This window comes from Rhinoderma darwinii, chromosome 1, assembly GCF_050947455.1.
Source record: "Rhinoderma darwinii isolate aRhiDar2 chromosome 1, aRhiDar2.hap1, whole genome shotgun sequence".
Taxonomy (NCBI): domain Eukaryota; kingdom Metazoa; phylum Chordata; class Amphibia; order Anura; family Rhinodermatidae; genus Rhinoderma; species Rhinoderma darwinii.
This window is the reverse complement of record NC_134687.1, coordinates 621704272-621722792: the sequence shown is the minus strand read 5'-3', so window position 1 is coordinate 621722792 and position 18521 is coordinate 621704272. Positions and strand designations below refer to the sequence as shown.

Here is an 18521-nt window from a genome sequence, read left to right as displayed (position 1 = left end):
ACAACTGTCCAAAATGTCTTGGTATGCTGAAGAATTAAGATTTTCCTTCACACACCAGAATAGAGGCTTCGTGCATTCATTCTTGTACACAAATTTTCCATAAGTGCCTACTAGATTACATGGCCTCATGCCAGAAATTGACTCGAGGTGTTGGAAGGTTGAAGGCACTTTTCATCACACATTCTGGTCTTGTACAGTTTTTTGCCCCTTCTGGAGGAATGTACAACAGGTGATATGTCTTGTTACTGGAGGGACCATGGACTTGGGCTCAGCGCTGTTCCTTCTCCATCACTGCTAGACTACCTCCAATGCCTATAAACCATCTCTTCTACGCTTTTTGGTGATATCAGCTCGGGCGTGCATTCCTCTGCTGTGGAGAAAAAACTGACCGGGCTTCTACAGTAGGTCACTTTGGTTCTCCAAAATTAATGACGTCACGCGCATGGAGAATTTGACTATTTCCGTTCATGACACCTATGAGAAATTCTGTATAACATAGGACCATTGGATGGAATTCCAGCAGTCCACAGAATATCGAGCCTTCCCACATTATCCAGCTTGAATGGACTACCCTGCAGGATTATAGAACTTTATGCTCCTCCCTTTTGGTTGGTTGCTGCTGCCTCCTTCAGTTGTTTTGTTTTTTTTGCCCCCCTTTCCTTTTTTAATCCTCTCTCTCTCTACCTCCTTTTTTCTCTTCTTACTTATCTTTATATTCTTAAATGTTTGTCCTTATATTATACTATATAGTGAAACCCCATGACCTCATTTATTTCCTGCAACTTCTTCTTTAATTTCCTAGTTTCATCTTAACAAAGACGTTCATGCTTTAAAGTTAAATAGAGTCGAATATACAACTTGTGCTGTCCCTTACAGGTTCAAATCTGAGGTCCTCAAGTGTGTCAAGTTGACTTTCACTGCTATAGGGTGACTAATAATTTAATATTGCATAGGAAGACAAAGCAAATTTAAAAGGGGTTGCCCATCTGGACACCCCTTTTTCTAAATAATAAGCAATCCTAATAGGGCTATGGACAGCAGTTGTGTTAAATGGGCAACCCATTTTATGTTAAAAAAAGAACTAGTAAAAAAATGCTGCATTTATTATTCACTAGACCAATGACAGGGGGAAGAGGGCGTAAGAGACGGCTCTTTGCCATTACATTACATTAGGAGACTGCCATAGAAATGAGATATTTCCTACCTCTGGCTCTTGAATGGGTCATAATATACTTTGGCTAGTCCATTACCGGTGCCCACCATGATCTGATTCAACTTGGGATGCCACAAGCATCGGACAACGCTCTGCAAAAAAAAAAAAGATCTTCTTATAGCAGGTTTATAAAATCAATACAAATGGTGCGCTGCAATACAGAGATGAGAAATAAATTAGTATAAAGATCACGCATGGACAATTACATTTTCAGGAATATGTCGTACAGTATAGACCATTTCCTCTGGACATGTAAGATCAGCAGTAAAATTGAAAAGGGGTGTCTAACGGAGTCTGGAACCTCCACCATTGCAGAGTACAAGGAGCCCCAAGTCTCCATTCTCAGCTGGAGAGCAGGACGAGGACTCAGAGCTGAATGGTAGGGTAGGAAAATGCCAAACGCTCCCATTCGGAAGTTTCCAACAACCTCATTCACTGTGAAGGAGTTTGACAGTTTCTGACGCTCCCACTCAACTCTAAGGAGATGTTTATTCTGCTAAGAAAAGTGACCTCTTTCTCTCGGCAATGGTGGGTACAGGAGATAAGGCCCCAAACCAAACTTAATTTTATGACCTGTATGATTGAGGAGATACAACCGTAAAACAGGGGTTGGAATACACCGAGTATTCCTTTTTATGTCAAGTTTTAAAAAAGACAATTGTTTCTTAGTTATTTTTTCCCCCATAGACAACAACTTTTATGGCTTCCATTACATCTGCCTAAGGGACTGTTACATAGTTTCCTTAGAGTCCCGAAAAGGCACTTCCTAAGTGTGCAGCAATACAGGACCGAGGAATCTGACTGCAAAGCTAGGAGGATGTGCCATTCAAGGGTCTCTAGATCTCTGTCTTCCCTCAGTGATCGAGCCACGAAAACTCTTCACCCCAAACCAGTCAGCGGTCTGCTCCATCTGCTGGTTAGACTACGTTGTCTGTGGACCTTTCAAAAGAATATTATTGAATAGATTGAAGTTGTAATAAAGGCTCAATGATTTCCTCTGGCTAGATTGATTGACCTTCGTTTTGAGGGAAACTTCTTTTATGGTTATGCAGGCTTCACAGACAATTTGAGGCAAAAGTCCACTTTATGAGTTTGACCTTTTCGAAGATTGTTGGTCATGGTATTGAAGAACCTAATTGGCTACTTACTGCCTAGAATACATCAATGCCTCACACCGACAGTGCTACATGCCTCGAAATTCACAATTTACGATTGTACCCGAGAAGACATAAAATGTCTCAATAGCTTACAATGATCAAGAGTTGGAAGTTCCTTCACATAAGACTGGACTATGGAAACAATTCCAGGAGTTTTAATGTTTACGACTGAAGTTTAACCTATGCCGACCACAAGAAAAAATATATCTTGACAGGTTAAAAGGGGCTGTCTGATTTGGAAAACCTATTTTTAGAACCCCATTGGGGAATAAAGGAGCGCTCATGCCACCAGGGCACATACACAGTGTGTGAACTGCGATATGAACGGATTTACATTTTCACTTCCTGTGGGAATTTGGAGTAACAAAATGTAATAAAAAAAATAATTTCTCTAGAATGCTGATTTTACAAAAGTGAATGCAAAGAACAAGATATGTGGATATAATTAGCACTTGATATATCCTCAACATTTAAAAGCGCGTGAATAGAATGAAACTAGACAGTTTATGCAGTGCGGTACAGTACGTTCAGACATCACGCACTCTGTACCGTGGACACACAAGGGAATGTAACCGGTAAGAGAAGTCAATGTTCTTGCAGCTCACCGAGAAAGTCTAATTACTAAAAGATCACCTCTCTCTTTCTCTCTCGGGTTATGATGAATGGATGGATATACATAGAAACAATGTTTGGAAGGAATTTAACATTTTCTATTTTGCATTGCATTAAATCACCAAGAATAACTATGATCTTTCTAAGGTCCGTTTTTATACAGAGAGCAGGAATAATTCTTAGCCACTTAAATAAATATGATTCTGTTTCGAGTTTATTCTACGAACAGCAGCCATGGCTTGTTTTTAAAGAGGATCTGTCAGCTCTCCTTTGTGGTGTAGTATAGAGGATCTGTCAGCACTCCTGTGTGGTGTAGTATGGAGGATCTGTCAGCTCTCCTGTGTGGTGTAGTATAGAGGACATGTCAGATCCCCTGTGTGGTGTAGTATAGAGGATCTGTCAGCTCCCCTGTGTGGTGTAGTATAGAAGATCTGTCAGCTCTCCTGTGTGGTGTAGTATGGAGGATCTGTCAGCTCTCCTGTGTGGTGTGGTATAGAGGATCTGTCAGCTCACCTGTGTGATGTCGTATAGAGGAGCTGTCAGCTCTCCTGTGTGATGTAGTATAGAGGAGCTGTCAGCTCTCCTGTGTGGTGTAGTATAGGAGGATCTGTCAGCTCTCCTGTGTGTTGTAGTATAGAGGATCTGTCAGCTCTCCTGTGTGGTGTAGTATAGAGGATCTGTCAGCTCTCCTGTGTGTTGTAGTATGGAGGAGCTGTCAGCTCTCCTGTGTGGTGTAGTATAGAGGATCTGTCAGCTCTCCTGTGTGGTGTAGTATAGAGGACATGTCAGACCCCCTGTGTGGTGTAGTATAGAGGATCTGTCAGCTCTCATGTGTGTTGTAGTATAGAGGATCTGTCAGCTCTCCTGTGTGTTGTAGTATAGAGGAGCTGTCAGCTCTCCTGTGTGGTGTAGCATAGAGGAGCTGTCAGCTCTCCTGTGTGTTGTAGTATAGAGGAGCTGTCAGCTCTCTTGTGTGGTGTAGTATAGAGGATCTGTCAGCTCTCCTGTGTGGTGTAGTATAGAGGATCTGTCAGCTCTCCTGTGTGTTGTAGTATAGAGGATCTGTCAGCTCTCCTGTGTGGTGTAGTATAGAGGATCTGTCAGCTCTCCTGTGTGGTGTAGTATAGAGGACATGTCAGATCCCCTGTGTGGTGTAGTATAGAGGATCTGTCAGTTCTCCTGTGTGTTGTAGTATGGAGGAGCTGTCAGCTCTCCTGTGTGGTGTAGTATAGAGGATCTGTCAGCTCTCCTGTGTGGTGTAGTATAGAGGACATGTCAGATCCCCTGTGTGGTGAAGTATAGAGGATCTGTCAGTTCTCCTGTGTGGTGTAGTATAGAGAATCTGTCAGCTCTCCTGTGTGGTGTAGTATAGAGAATCTGTCAGCTCTCCTGTGTGGTGTAATATAGAGCAGCTGTCAGCTATCCTGTGTGGTGTAGTATAGAGGATCTGTCAGCTCTCCTGTGTGGTGTAGTATAGAGGAGCTGTCAGTTCTCCTATATGGTGTAGTATAGAGGATCTGTCCGTTCTCCTGTGTGGTGTAGTATAGAGGATATGTCAGCTCTCCTGTGTGGTGTAGTATAGAGGATCTGTCAGCTCTCCTGTGTGGTGTAGTACAGAGGATCTGTCAGCTCTCCTGTGTGGTGTAGGACAGAGGATCTGTCAGCTCTCCTGTGTGGTGTAGTATAGAGGAGCTGTCAGCTCTCCTGTGTGGTGTAGTATAGAGAATCTGTCAGCTCTCCTGTGTGGTGTAATATAGAGCAGCTGTCAGCTCTCCTGTGTGGTGTAGTATAGAGGATCTGTCAGCTCTCCTGTGTGGTGTATTATAGAAGAGCTGTCAGCTCTCCTGTGTGGTGTAGTATAGAGGATCTGTCAGCTCTCCTGTGTGGTGTAGTATAGAGGACATGTCAGCTCTCCTGTGTGGTGTAGTATAGAGGATCTGTCAGCTCTCCTGTGTGGTGTATTATAGAGGAGCTGTCAGCTCTCCTGTGTGGTGTATTATAGAGGATCTGTCAGCTCTCCTGTGTGGTGTAGTATAGAGGACATGTCAGCTCTCCTGTGTGGTGTAGTATAGAGGATCTGTCAGCTCTCCTGTGTGGTGTATTATAGAGCAGCTGTCAGCTATCCTGTGTGGTGTAGTATAGAGGATCTGTCAGCTCTCCTGTGTGGTGTAGTATAGAGGAGCTGTCAGTTCTCCTATATGGTGTAGTATAGAGGATCTGTCCGTTCTCCTGTGTGGTGTAGTATAGAGGATATGTCAGCTCTCCTGTGTGGTGTAGTATAGAGGATATGTCAGCTCTCCTGTGTGGTGTAGTATAGAGGAGCTGTCAGCTCTCCTGTGTGGTGTATTATAGAGGAGCTGTCAGCTCTCCTGTGTGTTGTAGTATAGAGAACCCGTCAGCTCTCCTGTGTGTTGTCTCCTGCAGATAGTACCTGTGAATTTGTTAACACTCAGCCTTGATTGATGAACAATTAAATGACAACAAGCAGAGACCTTAAAAACTGTGAGGAATATATACAGAAAGAATAATATTGGAACATTTTATAATTATTCACTAAACAAAAAATAAACCAAATAACAACTTTTCTGAAACAGAAACCACTCAAAATTAAAAAAGTTTAATGAGCAAAATAATCAGAAACTTGAAATGTGTATTTACGATCGTCTAAATTCAGGACATGGGCAGCCTACTACGATAAGAAAAAAAAACTAAAATTAAAACTGTATAAAAGTAAGACTATTTTTGGATGGTAGAAAAAAGTATTCTCTTTTATAGAACGCCAAGCTTCATATCTGCCCTGCTGCTTTGTGATGTGTTGCTTGAATTGTGCGTCTCATCTGCTGCACTTGAGCAGCCACAGAAAGGAGACAAGAGACCTGTCAGCTGTGGAGATGGTGAGCGTGCGAACAACATGATGACAGCAGCGGCCCGGCCGTGTCATTACAGCTAAACCAGGAGGACTACTGCACATTTACCAGCCTGGATACTACAGGGGAACACTCATTTATTTCTTCTGACCAACTCTAAAAATGCTGACCAGTTTACTAATAATTCATTGTATTTTCTTTTAATTCTTCACCATTTTCAATATCTCTGCTTGCGCATGTGGAATATAATTTTTTTTTGTTTAGATACATGGGTTCAAAATGTGTCCTGATCATGTCCAAAAGACACAAGTGCCGGGCACATTACAAGAGAGCGATCTAATACAATGTAACAAGACTCACACCTATCATTCTTTGACACATTCTTTGTACTAATAACTCCACTAAAATTAGTCATGGGAGGGGACCCGGTTCCTTAGACTTCCCAAATGTTTTTTGTTTTTTTTACTGTGGGCGGTTTTAACCCCTTAACCCCTTTCCGACATTTGTCGTAAGTATACGTCATGGAAAGCCAGTGCTTCCCACAAAATGTATACTTACGCCAAATGTTTGGCACCGGCTCAGAGTCGGTGCCATAATCGCCGGATCTCAGCTGTATCTGACAGCTGACATCCGGCTGTAATGGCGGGGACCGAAATTAGCTTAGATCCCCGCCATTAACCCCTTAAGTGCAGCGCTCAAACACGACTGCTGCACTTAAGGTGTTTGCAGCTCATCGGAACCCCAGCAATGAAATTGCCGGGGGTTCCGGTGGCTGCAATGGCAAACGGAGGCCTAATACTGGCCTCCCAGTCTGCCTAGCACCGAAGCCGTTCAAGATCCGCCCGGCGGCGGAGCCTGATTGGCATCCGTAGCCGCCGGAAAGATGGCGCCGGCTCAGGAGCTGAGCCGGCGTCATCAGCGGTGGAAGTCCGCTGTATGTTACAGCAGACATCCACCTGTAACGGCAGGAACCGGAGCTAGCTCCGATTCCTGCCATTAACCCATTCGATGGAGCAATCGAAAGCGATTGCTGCATCGTAGCGGTTACTAGCAGATCGCCAGCCCTGACAGGCAATCGGGACTGGTGACTGCTGCTATGGCAACAGGAGACACAATGGTCTCCTGCTCTGCCATTATGGAAGCCGATTTAGGCCCCGCCGGGAGGCGAAGCCTATTCGGCTTGCTGTCAGTGAATGACTGAAAGATCTAATACATTGCACTACGTAGGTAGTGCAATGTATTAGAAAAAAAAAAATCTGACCGTTGGACCTTCAAGTCCCCTAGTGGGACTTGAGAAAAAGTGTAAAAAAAAGTATAAAAAAGTGTACAAAAAAAGTGTAAAAAATAAAAGTTTGAAAACAATAAAGTGTCAAGTAATAAAATAAAACACAATCCCCCTCTTACACTTATCAAGTCCTTTATTATTGAAAAATAATAATAAACCATACGTATTTGGTATCGCCGCGACCGGAACGACCTGAGGTATCAAAATATTATATTATTTATTGCATGCGGTGAACAGCGTAAAAAGATACCGTAAAAAACTTTACCAGAGTTTTTTGGTCACTTTGCCCTACAAATATTGGAATAAAAAGTGATCAAAAAGTAGCACGTATCCAAAAATGGTACCTATAAAAACTATAGCTCGTCCCGCAAAAAACAAGCCCTCATACAGCTCCATCGACAAAAAAATTAAAAAGTTATGGTTCTCACAACTTGGCGACAGAAAAAATACATTCTTTTTACAAGTAATTTTATTGTGCAAAAAGTTGTAAAACATAAAAAAGTGCTATAAATTAGGTATCGCCGGAATCGTACGGACCCGCAGAATAACGTGAACATGTAGTTTATAACGCATGGTGAACGCTGTATAAAAAAAACTAAAAAAGGTGTGCCATAATTGCGTTTTTTTGTTTACCTGGCATCCCAAAAAATAGGATAAAAGGTGATCAAAAAGTTGCATGTACCCCAAAATTGTACCGATAATAACTACAGCTCGTCCCGCAAAAAAACAGCCCAATACCACTACGTCTATGAAAAATAAAATTAGTTAAGGCTCCAATAAGTCAGGAAATAAAAAAATATGCAGTTGTGCCCGAGGGGAACATTTCTTCTGTTTCAAGAGGCGATTTATCAAGGACCTAAAATTAGGGAACCAGGAAGGGGACAGCCCAAACATATCCGCTGGAAGCGACGGTGCCCGTATTATACCAGGACAACAACTTTCCCAGCAAAATTCCCAAAACTGCAAAGGTACGGAGTGTGGACCAAAAGGGGCATAAGAAAGGACGCCATATATCAGTGTGACACTGGCCTGTGCAGAAAGGATTGTGTCACAGCGTAACACACATCTATGGATTATTTTATTTATTTTTTTACCCCATTATTATACCACCTGACTATGCCCCTGATGTACTCTGCCCAGCTTACATGTACCCCCACATTATAAATGGAAACACCAGCAATACTCAAACAAATCTACTACCAAGCAAAATCCGCTCTGCAAAAGGCAAATGGTGCTCCCTCCACTCTGAACCCTACAGCGTGTCCAAACAGCAGTTTCCTTGCACATATATGGCATCGTCATACCCGGGAGAACCCTTTTAACAAGTTTTGGGGTGTGTGTCCCCAGCGTCATAAGCTGGGCATGACATATTTGCCACTGAATGGCATATCTAGGGAAAAATATAAATTTTTAATTTGCACTATCCGCAGTGCAATCATTTATGGAAAAGGCCTGTGGGGTGAAAATGCTCACTACACCCCTTAATAAATGCCTTGAGGGGTGCAGTTTCCATAATGGGGTCACTTCTCAGGGGTTTCTTTTTATTATTTCAGATCTGAGCCTCTGCAGTTGTGAACCAATACTTTGTAAATCGCCAAATTAGGCCTCAATTTGACATGGTACTCTTTCACTCCTGAGCCTGGTCGAATTGGGTCACTTCTGGGGGGTTTCAACTGTTTTGGGCCCACAGGCGCCCAGAAACCAATCCAGCAACATCTGCACTCCAAATGGCGGTCCTTCCATTCTGAGCCCTGCCGTTTGCCCAAACAGCAGTTTATGACCACATATAGGGTATTGCCGTACTCGGGAGAAATTGCTTTACAAATGTTGTGTTCTTTTTTTCCTTTTTTTGTTGAGAAAATGAAAAAATTTGCGCTAAAGCTACGTCTTATTGAAGAAAAAGGATTGTTTTTATTTTCACTGCCCAATTCTAATAAATTCTATGAAACATCTGTGGGGTCAAAACGCTCACTACACCCCTAGATGAATTCCTCAAGTGGTGTAGTTTCCTAAATGGAGTCACTTTTTTGGCGTTTTCATTGTTTTGTCCCCTTAGGGGCTTTGCAAATGAGACCTGGCCTCCGCAAATCATTCCTGCTAAATGTGATCTCCAAAAGCCAAATAGTGCTCTTTTACTTCTAAGCCCCGCCGTGTGTTCAAACAGCCGGTTATTACCACATGTGGGGTATTGTTTTATTCGGGAGAAATTTCTTTGCAAATTTTACGGTGCTTTTTCTCCTTCAGTCCTTGTGGAAATGAGAAAAAATTAGCTAAACCTACATTTTCTTTGAAAAAATTTAGATTGTAATTTTCAGGGCCTACTTCCAATAATTTATGCAAAAAACCTGTGGGGTCAAAACACTCACTATACCCCTAGATAATTTCCTCAATGGGTGTAGTTTCCAAAATGGGGTCACTTATGGGGGGTTTCCACTGTTTTGTCCCCTCAGGGGCTTTGTAAATGTGACATGGCCTCCTGCTAAATTTGAGCTCCAAAAGCCAAATAGCGCTCTTTCCCTTCTAAGCCCTGCCGGGTGTCCAAACAGCCGTTTATTACCACATGTGGGGTATTGTTTTACTCGGGAGAAATTGCTTTACAAATTTTGCAGTGCTTTTTCTCCTTTAGTCCTTGTGGAAATGAAAAAAAAAAAATCGCTAAACCTACATTTTCTTTGAAAAAATTTAGATATTAATTTTCACGGCCTACTTCCAATAATTTCTGTGAAAAACCTGTGCGGTCAAAATGCTCACTATACCCCTAGATAATTTCCTTGAGGTGTGTAGTTTCCCAGATGGGGTCACTTTTGGGGGATTTTCACTGTTTGGGCACCGCAAGAGCCCTTCAAACCCGACATGGTGCCTAAAATATATTCGAATTAAAATTAGGCTCCAAAATCCACTAGGTGCTGCTTTGCTTCGGAGGCCGGTGCTTCAGTCCAGTAGCACACTAGGGCTACATGTGGGATATCTCCTAAAACTGCAGAACCTGGGCAATAAATATTGAGTTGCATTTCTCTGGTAAAACCTTCTGTGTTATAAAAAAAATAGTAGTAAAAATTTACTTCTGCAAAAAAATATGAAATTTGTAAATTTCACCTCTACTTTGCTTTAATTTCTGCGCAATGTCTAAAGGGTTAAGGAACTTTCTAAATGCTGTTTTGAATACTTTGAGGGGTGAAGATTCTAAAATGGGGTGACTTTTTGGGGTTTCTAATATATAAGGCCCTCAAAGCCACTTCACAACTGAACTGGCCCCTGTAAAAATAGCCTTTTGAAATTTTCTTGTAAATGTGAGAAATTGCTGCTAAAGTTCTAAGCCTTGTGATGTCCTAGAAAAATAAAAGGATGTTCAAAAAACGATGCCAGTCTAATGTAGACATATGGGGGATGTTAATTAGCAACAATTTTGTGTGGTATAACTACCTGTCTTACAAGCAGATGCATTTAAATTGAGAAAAATGCTCATTTTTGAAATTTTTCGCTAAATTTTGGTGTTTTTCACAGTCAAATACTGAACATATCGAGCAAATTTTGCCAGTAACTTAAAGTGCAATGTGTCACGAGAAAACAATCTCAGAATCACTTGGATAGGTGAAAGCATTCCGACGTTATTACCACATAAAGTGAAACATGTCAGATTTGAAAATGAGGCTCTGTCAGGAAGGTCAAAAGTGGCTAAAGAGGGAAGGGGTTAATACCGAAGGTGTTTTAAACCTTAGTGACCAGAGCAATTTTCGAAGTTTTGCTATTCACACATGTAACGCAGTATAACTCTGTATGTGTTTTATGTATCGATGTGAATTTTGCATTTCTTGGGACATGTAGTGCTTCCTTTATGTGGTATATATGTATAGGTAACATTTTTGTTACTTTTTTTATAGCCGTGGAAAGACAGAAAAAAAAAGAAAAATTTGGATTTTTCATCATCTAAAATGTAACAGTTTGGAAATAAAAGTAATTGTATCATACAAATGTATTGAAATATATTTTTTCATTTATCCTGAAAAAGCAATTTACATTTTTTTGGCCCAAGTTTGGACAAATTCTGTAAAGTGTGAAGGGTTAAAACGGAAATTGAACCGCTAGAAATAGACTTTAGAGTGTTTAGTTTGTAGAACACAATGTTTTTTTTACCATTATTTATTGGACTTCAAGTCCATTACCCATACATTAATACCATGGTGTAAAAAACTAAATGAAGACCTTTTAGTGCGCAATTGAAAAAGGGGCACTTGTGTTTTATACTATATTTCTGGTTAAAAAAAATAAACTACACCTCCAAGATCAGGATAAATGATACATATAAAAACACTATACGCCGGTCTTTAAGGGGTTAAGGGCAGAAACCTTAAGGCTATGTACACAGACTTTTTTTGCAGTCAGAAAATATCTGCCTCAGAATTCCTTCAGAAATTTTGAACTGTCTGCATGTATTTTTCCCATTTTTTCGCTGCGTTTTTCACCCGCAACCGTTGAAGCTAATGCAAGGACCGCGAGCAAATAACATAGCGAAAAACGAGCGTCCCAGGTATTGTCTGCCTCCCATTGATTTCAATGGGAGTTCAGAGGCGGAAACCACGGCAAGAAAGGACATGTCGCTTTTTTTCCCCATGATTGGCTAAAAGACACCTGGGAAAAAAAACCTGCATCTGCTTCCCATTGAAATCAATTGTGGGGGGGGGGGGGTCGATTTCAGCTGCTTTCCAGTGCTAATTGCAACGCCGTTCCTGCGTCAAAATCAACGCCAGAAAACTGTGTGAACGGACCCTAAAGGTAAGTTCATGTGTCATATTTTGCAGCAGAATTTCAACCTTTGCAATGAAATGAAATCCACAGCAAAACTCGACAACATATAGGGCATGCTGTGTGTGAACATACCCTTATACATTTGGGCTACTGAGTGGCGACAGATTCTGGCAAAGTAGACTGCTGGATATCCACATTCCGGTGTAGACCGTAATGAAAGTTGCACACGACCAATGTGCTACTCGGCCCATTCACTTTAGCGGGTGAATCGGGTCCGTGAAAACGGACCCGATTCTCCGATCCGTGGAAAGATAGGACATGTCCTATGTTTCCACGGCTCACTGACGGGAACCAGCCGACGCACACTGTCATGCCCATGGCCGCGGGGGTCAGGCTCACTCACCTCCTGATGCCCGCAGCCATGGAACTGACTTCCGCTTCTCCCGGCTGGGTCCTGAAATTAGTTAAAATTAGCCCATGAGCCCCTGGACTATAAGGGTATGTGCACACGGTAGCAGGCTTTTACGTCTGAAAAGACAGACTGTTTTCAGGAGAAAACAGCTGCCTCGTTTCAGCCATAATTCCTCCTCCTTGCATTTTGCGAGGCTTCTCTGACAGCCGTAAATTTTGAGCTGTGCTTCATTGAGTTCAATGAAGAACGGCTCAAATGACGTCTGAAAGAAGTGTCCTGCACATAATGTATATAAGTGTCCTGCACTTCTTTTGACGAGGCTGTATTTTTACGCGTCGTCGTTTGACAGCTGTCAAACGACGACGCGTAAATGACAGGTTGTCTGCACAGTACGTCGGCAAACCCATTCAAATGAATGGGCAGATGTTTGCCGACGTATTGTAGCCTTATTTTCAGACGTAAAGTGAGGCATAAAACGCCTCGTTTACGTCTGAAAATAGGTCGTGTGAACCCAGCCTAAGAGGGGCTCAGCCCCTTCCCACCTTGCCTGAGCCTTGTTGTCGTTACCCTAGTCTGTCTAAGCAAATAGTCTCCTAAGTATTTTCCAGTTCCTGCTACCTGTAACCTGTGCCCCGTGCTATCCTGGTCAAGTACCGTGTTGAGCTGAAGTCGAGCGGTGATGTATACCCTGCCTGTCCTGCTACATCATGCCTGGTGCCTGCCTGGTGCCTGCCCGCTGCTTACTCCCAGCCGAGCCGGTCTTGCGACTGTCTGAGCTACCACATGTAAACTATACGAACTATAGACTGTGACCTGTGTCCTGTTGGCCAGCTGCCATACCGTCAAGGCAGTACGGTCCAGTGGGTCCACGTACCCAACGTGACACACACCGTCGTGTGCATGAGGCATAACTCTCATATCTGAGGAAGGGCTCAAACACAACACCAGTACCAGACAGAAAGATGGCCACATGACTCCAGTGCAGGAGCATGGAGTTTTTTTACATTTCTTTTTTAAAATGCTTATTTTTGAGTAGGGAGAGCATTTCTATAATAGATTAGGAAAGATGGCTGCAAGCTGAAACTTCACTCTTCACAGGTACTACTGTCAATATTCTCTTCACTAATTTGATGGTATAGGCTGGAAATTGCCCTTTGTAATGTCAGTTTATTTTTATAAAGGAATTTAACTTCAGAGAAGGACATTATGTACAGCAGGTTTTTATTATATATCTTTTTCAGTTCTTTAAATTTTGGTGGTGTTTTTCTTTTTTATGTATTTTCTAGATATGTCCATACAAAAATAAAATCTTGAGATATTGCAGTTTGGCCACTAGAGCAGACACAATAGGCTGACAATTTATGTTTTCTGCAGCTCACATGTCAGCTTTGCTGTATAGACTGGTAAAGTATGAGCAGAGTCATCTCATTATCATTAGAGGACGGGGGTTTAATGACAGCTCTATTGTACTGCTGGAGGCCTAGAAAATGCAGGATAGTAACACTATTCACATAGACGAGGCTCTGTATGCGGCTGCCCTTTCATTGCCGGGTCTCTGGAGGACGGACTGTACAACATTACTTACGGAGGCTGTAATAATCTATAAAAGGTCTCTGTCTATTCACTCTCATCACTTTACCTGCTATAAAGCACATACACCCTGCTGCACTGTCTATACAGATAATACAGGAATGCTGTGTCTCCAATATGGCCGCCTCTGTACATCCAATACAGGAAGAAAAGGTTTGTCTCCAACATGGCCGCACCCAGGGAAGTTTTTAAAAACAAAAATGTATAGATATAATATAAAAAAAAAAGAAAAGAACGAAACACATTGTTTTCCTTCTACCAACTGACATCGTATTACTGAGACGAATATTACATACATGAGACAAACATGGCGTTCCTATAACATTGACAAAAAGAAAGCTAAAAGGGAACAGAAATGTTGTATGACACCGCTTAGCCATATGTTTTATGTGAAAACTCTACTGTGTTTATTAGTATTTACACCGTGGTACATGCCCAGATATATATATATATATATATATATATATATATATTTATAAAAAAAAAGTAGGAGTGTTCCTTTAAGACGCCATGCATGGGAACGTGTGTTTGCTGGGCAGCTCTCCTCCGCCATCCCCCACCACTCTCCCATTAGCAAGTCTATATAGCAGGATCGGGCGCGAGATTGTGTTGCAGATACATTAGAACTTCCTGTAACCACTTTAGCTATATATACTGAAATGGTAGTCACCCGGATAGGGAGACAAGTGGTTGCTAGGCAACATAAAGTATTACCACCCGCAGAATAGAGGATAAATAATACAACAGAGTTCCTACCAAGGTATGTCATACGTATGGTTGGCTAACATGTCATAATTCAAGTAAAGCCATCAGTACTGAGCAAATAAAAAGAAACACACACTCCACAGAGTCCAAGATCCTTTTAGCTCCAGGCAACAATTATAAATATGGGCCCGAACCCATAACTTGTGGTGAAAATGAAGGTTAAATATGCAAATTTTGCCCTACCTGCTATACACATCCACTGTGTTAGTAGATGGCACCACTGAATGGAGCGGTTAAGATCCTAAATGCTAATATATCAAGTTACCCGTCAGGAAATCCTACAAAAATGTGAAGGGTTAAAGAAGCAATTGCGCTAGGTCAATAATAGGCGGCAAAAATAGCATAAAAAAACATGATAATTTCATATGTGGTCAAGGTCACATCTACTATTTGTGCAAGGAAATTTGCTATTCACTTTGACAAGCCTGAGCTAATGGAATATAAGCGCTGAACGGCGGATTCTGTCTCCGCTGTAGCAATGGTAAGTGCGAGACCAGCCATAGTGCACGGTTATGTTGACACATAACGTATAGAGCATCTTGACAGGACGCCGACACTGTCACGGCTCAGATAATGGCGTTTGTTTTGATTATGAATTTTCAGAGCAGTAATGTTCGCTATTTTTGTCTATTATTAATATGATGTATCTTCATTTTATTTTTAGAGCACTGCAATAAGGTTACCTGTGCTTGTTACATGTGTATTACGAGGATTATTAAAGGGGTTGTACAGAAAATCGAAAAAAAATTAATAATAATTGCCACACACCACATTCACCTTAATGACACTGAGCTGTAATACCAGACAGAACCTGTGGACAGGTGCGGCGCTGTTTCTGGGGTAAAACCGCCATGTTTTTCTAATTCTTGTCTCACCAGGACAACACCTGTCCATATGTCCTATTAGGGCATATAGAAGTCATTCCCTTGCTTGGGAAGCCCCACTATGTGCCAGAATAGAGCAACTCTCTAAAGTAACCCTCCAGTCCCAATTTTTTTTTTTATATATACATTGAAAATGTATAGTCAACTTACCTGCAGCCCTGCTCCTGAATGTTGCGGCCTCCATTTCTGGGTTTCGGTTCTCCGTGTTCCACACTCCAATATGTCCTCAGACTTTGCTATGGAAGGCTTTTTGGGAAATCTGAGACGGGCCCCATCCTCTCCACTGCCCTCTGATGACATCAGCGCTGCTGGGCACACTGGAGAAGAAAGTGAAGGCAGTGGGTGTCTGTCTAAGACTTCCAAAGAAGCCTACCATAGGAAAGTCTGAGGTAGCGGCGGCCATCTTGGAGAGCGGGAAACGGAGAACCGGATCGCAGGCAGATCATTCAGGAGTGGGGCAGCAGGTAAGTTGACTATACATTTCCAATGTATAGTAAACGAAAAAAAAATAAAAAATGCTACATTTCCCCTGCAGGGGTCGCTGCAGGGGAAATGTGTGGCTGGCTCGGCGGATTTTGTCTTCATAAGAGAACCCCTTTAAGGAGAACTTATTTTTTATGACTTCTCTGACAGGGCCAGATTACAGGGAGGGCAAATGGGGCAATTGCCCTGGGACCTGTACCAACTGAGGGGCTTCCGCCATCACCCTTCTAAAAATCATTCTATCAATTAAAACAGATTATTAACTTACAATATAAGGGTAAATTCAGACGCTACCAGAAAAAAATCTGTTGCGCTATTGCTGTGAAACCACGGTGGATCTGCATCAAATTGTGCGTATGTCACGGATTTCAAATCCACGTCATAGAAGGCGTGCTGCAAATTTTTCCTCTGCGTGTCAATGAGTACTTGAAAACCCCATTGACATATATTGTATTGTACTACTGCAGGACTAATTACAGCTACAGTTATCACAGATCTGACTTGTAACGAACCCTGCACCTGTGTGATCATCACATGACCGGGTCAGATTTCTATCAGTGCAGGTTTCTATTGAATGCCAGCAAGAATAGAGGAATAGAAAAACAAAAGTATATAGCAAAAATGCATAACTATTACTATACGAAGAATATGCTTTATTTGCTGAAACTGGAATACCCCTTTAATTATTTGGAGAATCCCTTTAAATAAAAATGGCTGCCCATACTAAAGTTCTAATCTGCATAAAGTTTGGAAACCACAGACGGCAGAATTGCCGTTTTTAATGGGATTTTGACAGCCAGACGTATGTAGAAATAATAGTGATGAGAAGCTACAATCTCCGTAGCGGGTCCTCTTGTATTCCAGGACTGAGCACCGCAGGCTGCTGCACTGCGCGTTCATTCCTCAGAGCGGGGAGAGCAGACATGATGTCTATTTCAGTTCATTAGGCAAGACAAGCTGCAGAGCACTGCTGCTCCTACATAATATGGAACACATGGAAACTATTTGCAAGGCCAAAAATAACTGAAATCCAGCGTACAGTAAACCTGTAATAGCGTCAGAACAGAAGAGAGCGCGCGGTGGCCACGTGTCAGGATCTCAATTATACAGGATAGGGATCAATGAGCTGAGTACAAGATGATTTCCAGATAAGTCCTTATTATCCTGAGACATCATGATGCGGTGGTCACGTGGCAGGATCTCAATTATACAGGATAGGGATCAATGAGCTGAGTACAAGATGATTTCCAGATAAGTCCTTATTATCCTGAGACATCATGATGCGGTGGTCACGTGGCAGGATCTCAATTATGCATGATAGGGATCAATGAGCGGAGTACAAGATGATTTCCAGATAAGTCCTTATTATCCTGAGACATCATGATGCGGTGGTCACGTGGCAGGATCTCAATTATACAGGATAGGGATCAATGAGCTGAGTACAAGATGATTTCCAGATAAGTCCTTATTATCCTGAGACATCATGATGCGGTGGTCACGTGGCAGGATCTCAATTATGCATGATAGGGATCAATGAGCGGAGTACAAGACGATTTCCAGATAAGTCCTTATTATCCTGAGACATCATGATGCGGTGGTCACGTGGCAGGATCTCAATTATGCATGATAGGGATCAATGAGCGGAGTACAAGACGATTTCCAGATAAGTCCTTATTATCCTGAGACATCATGATGCGGTGGTCACGTGGCAGGATCTCAATTATACAGGATAGGGATCAATGAGCGGAGTACAAGACGATTTCCAGATAAGTCCTTATTATCCTGAGACATCATGATGCGGTGGTCACGTGGCAGGATCTCAATTATACAGGATAGGGATCAATGAGCTGAGTACAAGATGATTTCCAGATAAGTCCTTATTATCCTGAGACATCATGATGCGGTGGTCACGTGGCAGGATCTCAATTATGCATGATAGGGATCAATGAGCTGAGTACAAGATGATTTCCAGATAAGTCCTTATTATCCTGAGACATCATGATGCGGTGGTCACGTGGCAGGATCTCAATTATACAGGATAGGGATCAATGAGCGGAGTACAAGACGATTTCCAGATAAGTCCTTATTATCCTGAGACATCATGATGCGGTGGTCACGTGACAGGATCTCAATTATGCAGGATAGGGATCAATGAGCAGAGTACAAGACGATTTCCAGATAATCCTTATTATCCTGAGACATAATGATGCGGTGGTCACGTGGCAGGACCTCAATTATGGATGATAGGGATCAATGAGCGGAGTACAAGACGATTTCCAGAAAAGTCCTTATTATCCTGAGACATCATGATGCGGTAGTCACGTGGCAGGATCTCAATTATGCATGATAGGGATCAATGAGCGGAGTACAAGACGATTCCCAGAAAAGTCCTTATTATCCTGAGACATTATGATGCGGTGGTCACGTGTCAGGATCTCAATTATGCAGGATAGGGATCAATGAGCGGAGTACAAGACGATTGCCAGAAAAGTCCTTATTATCCTGAG

General features: G+C 42.2%; 1 protein-coding gene across 4 annotated transcripts in view; it reads right to left on the bottom strand.

Moving 5' to 3' along the window:
- Positions 1 to 18521, bottom strand: part of WDR70 (WD repeat domain 70) — a 291197-nt gene that overhangs the window by 46334 nt on the left and 226342 nt on the right. For all 4 annotated transcript variants that reach the window (XM_075842124.1, XM_075842132.1, XM_075842147.1 and 1 more), the window contains exon 14: positions 1205 to 1305. In XM_075842124.1, the coding sequence (XP_075698239.1) occupies positions 1205 to 1305 (101 nt within the window). The remainder of the gene's footprint in view (positions 1 to 1204; positions 1306 to 18521) is intronic.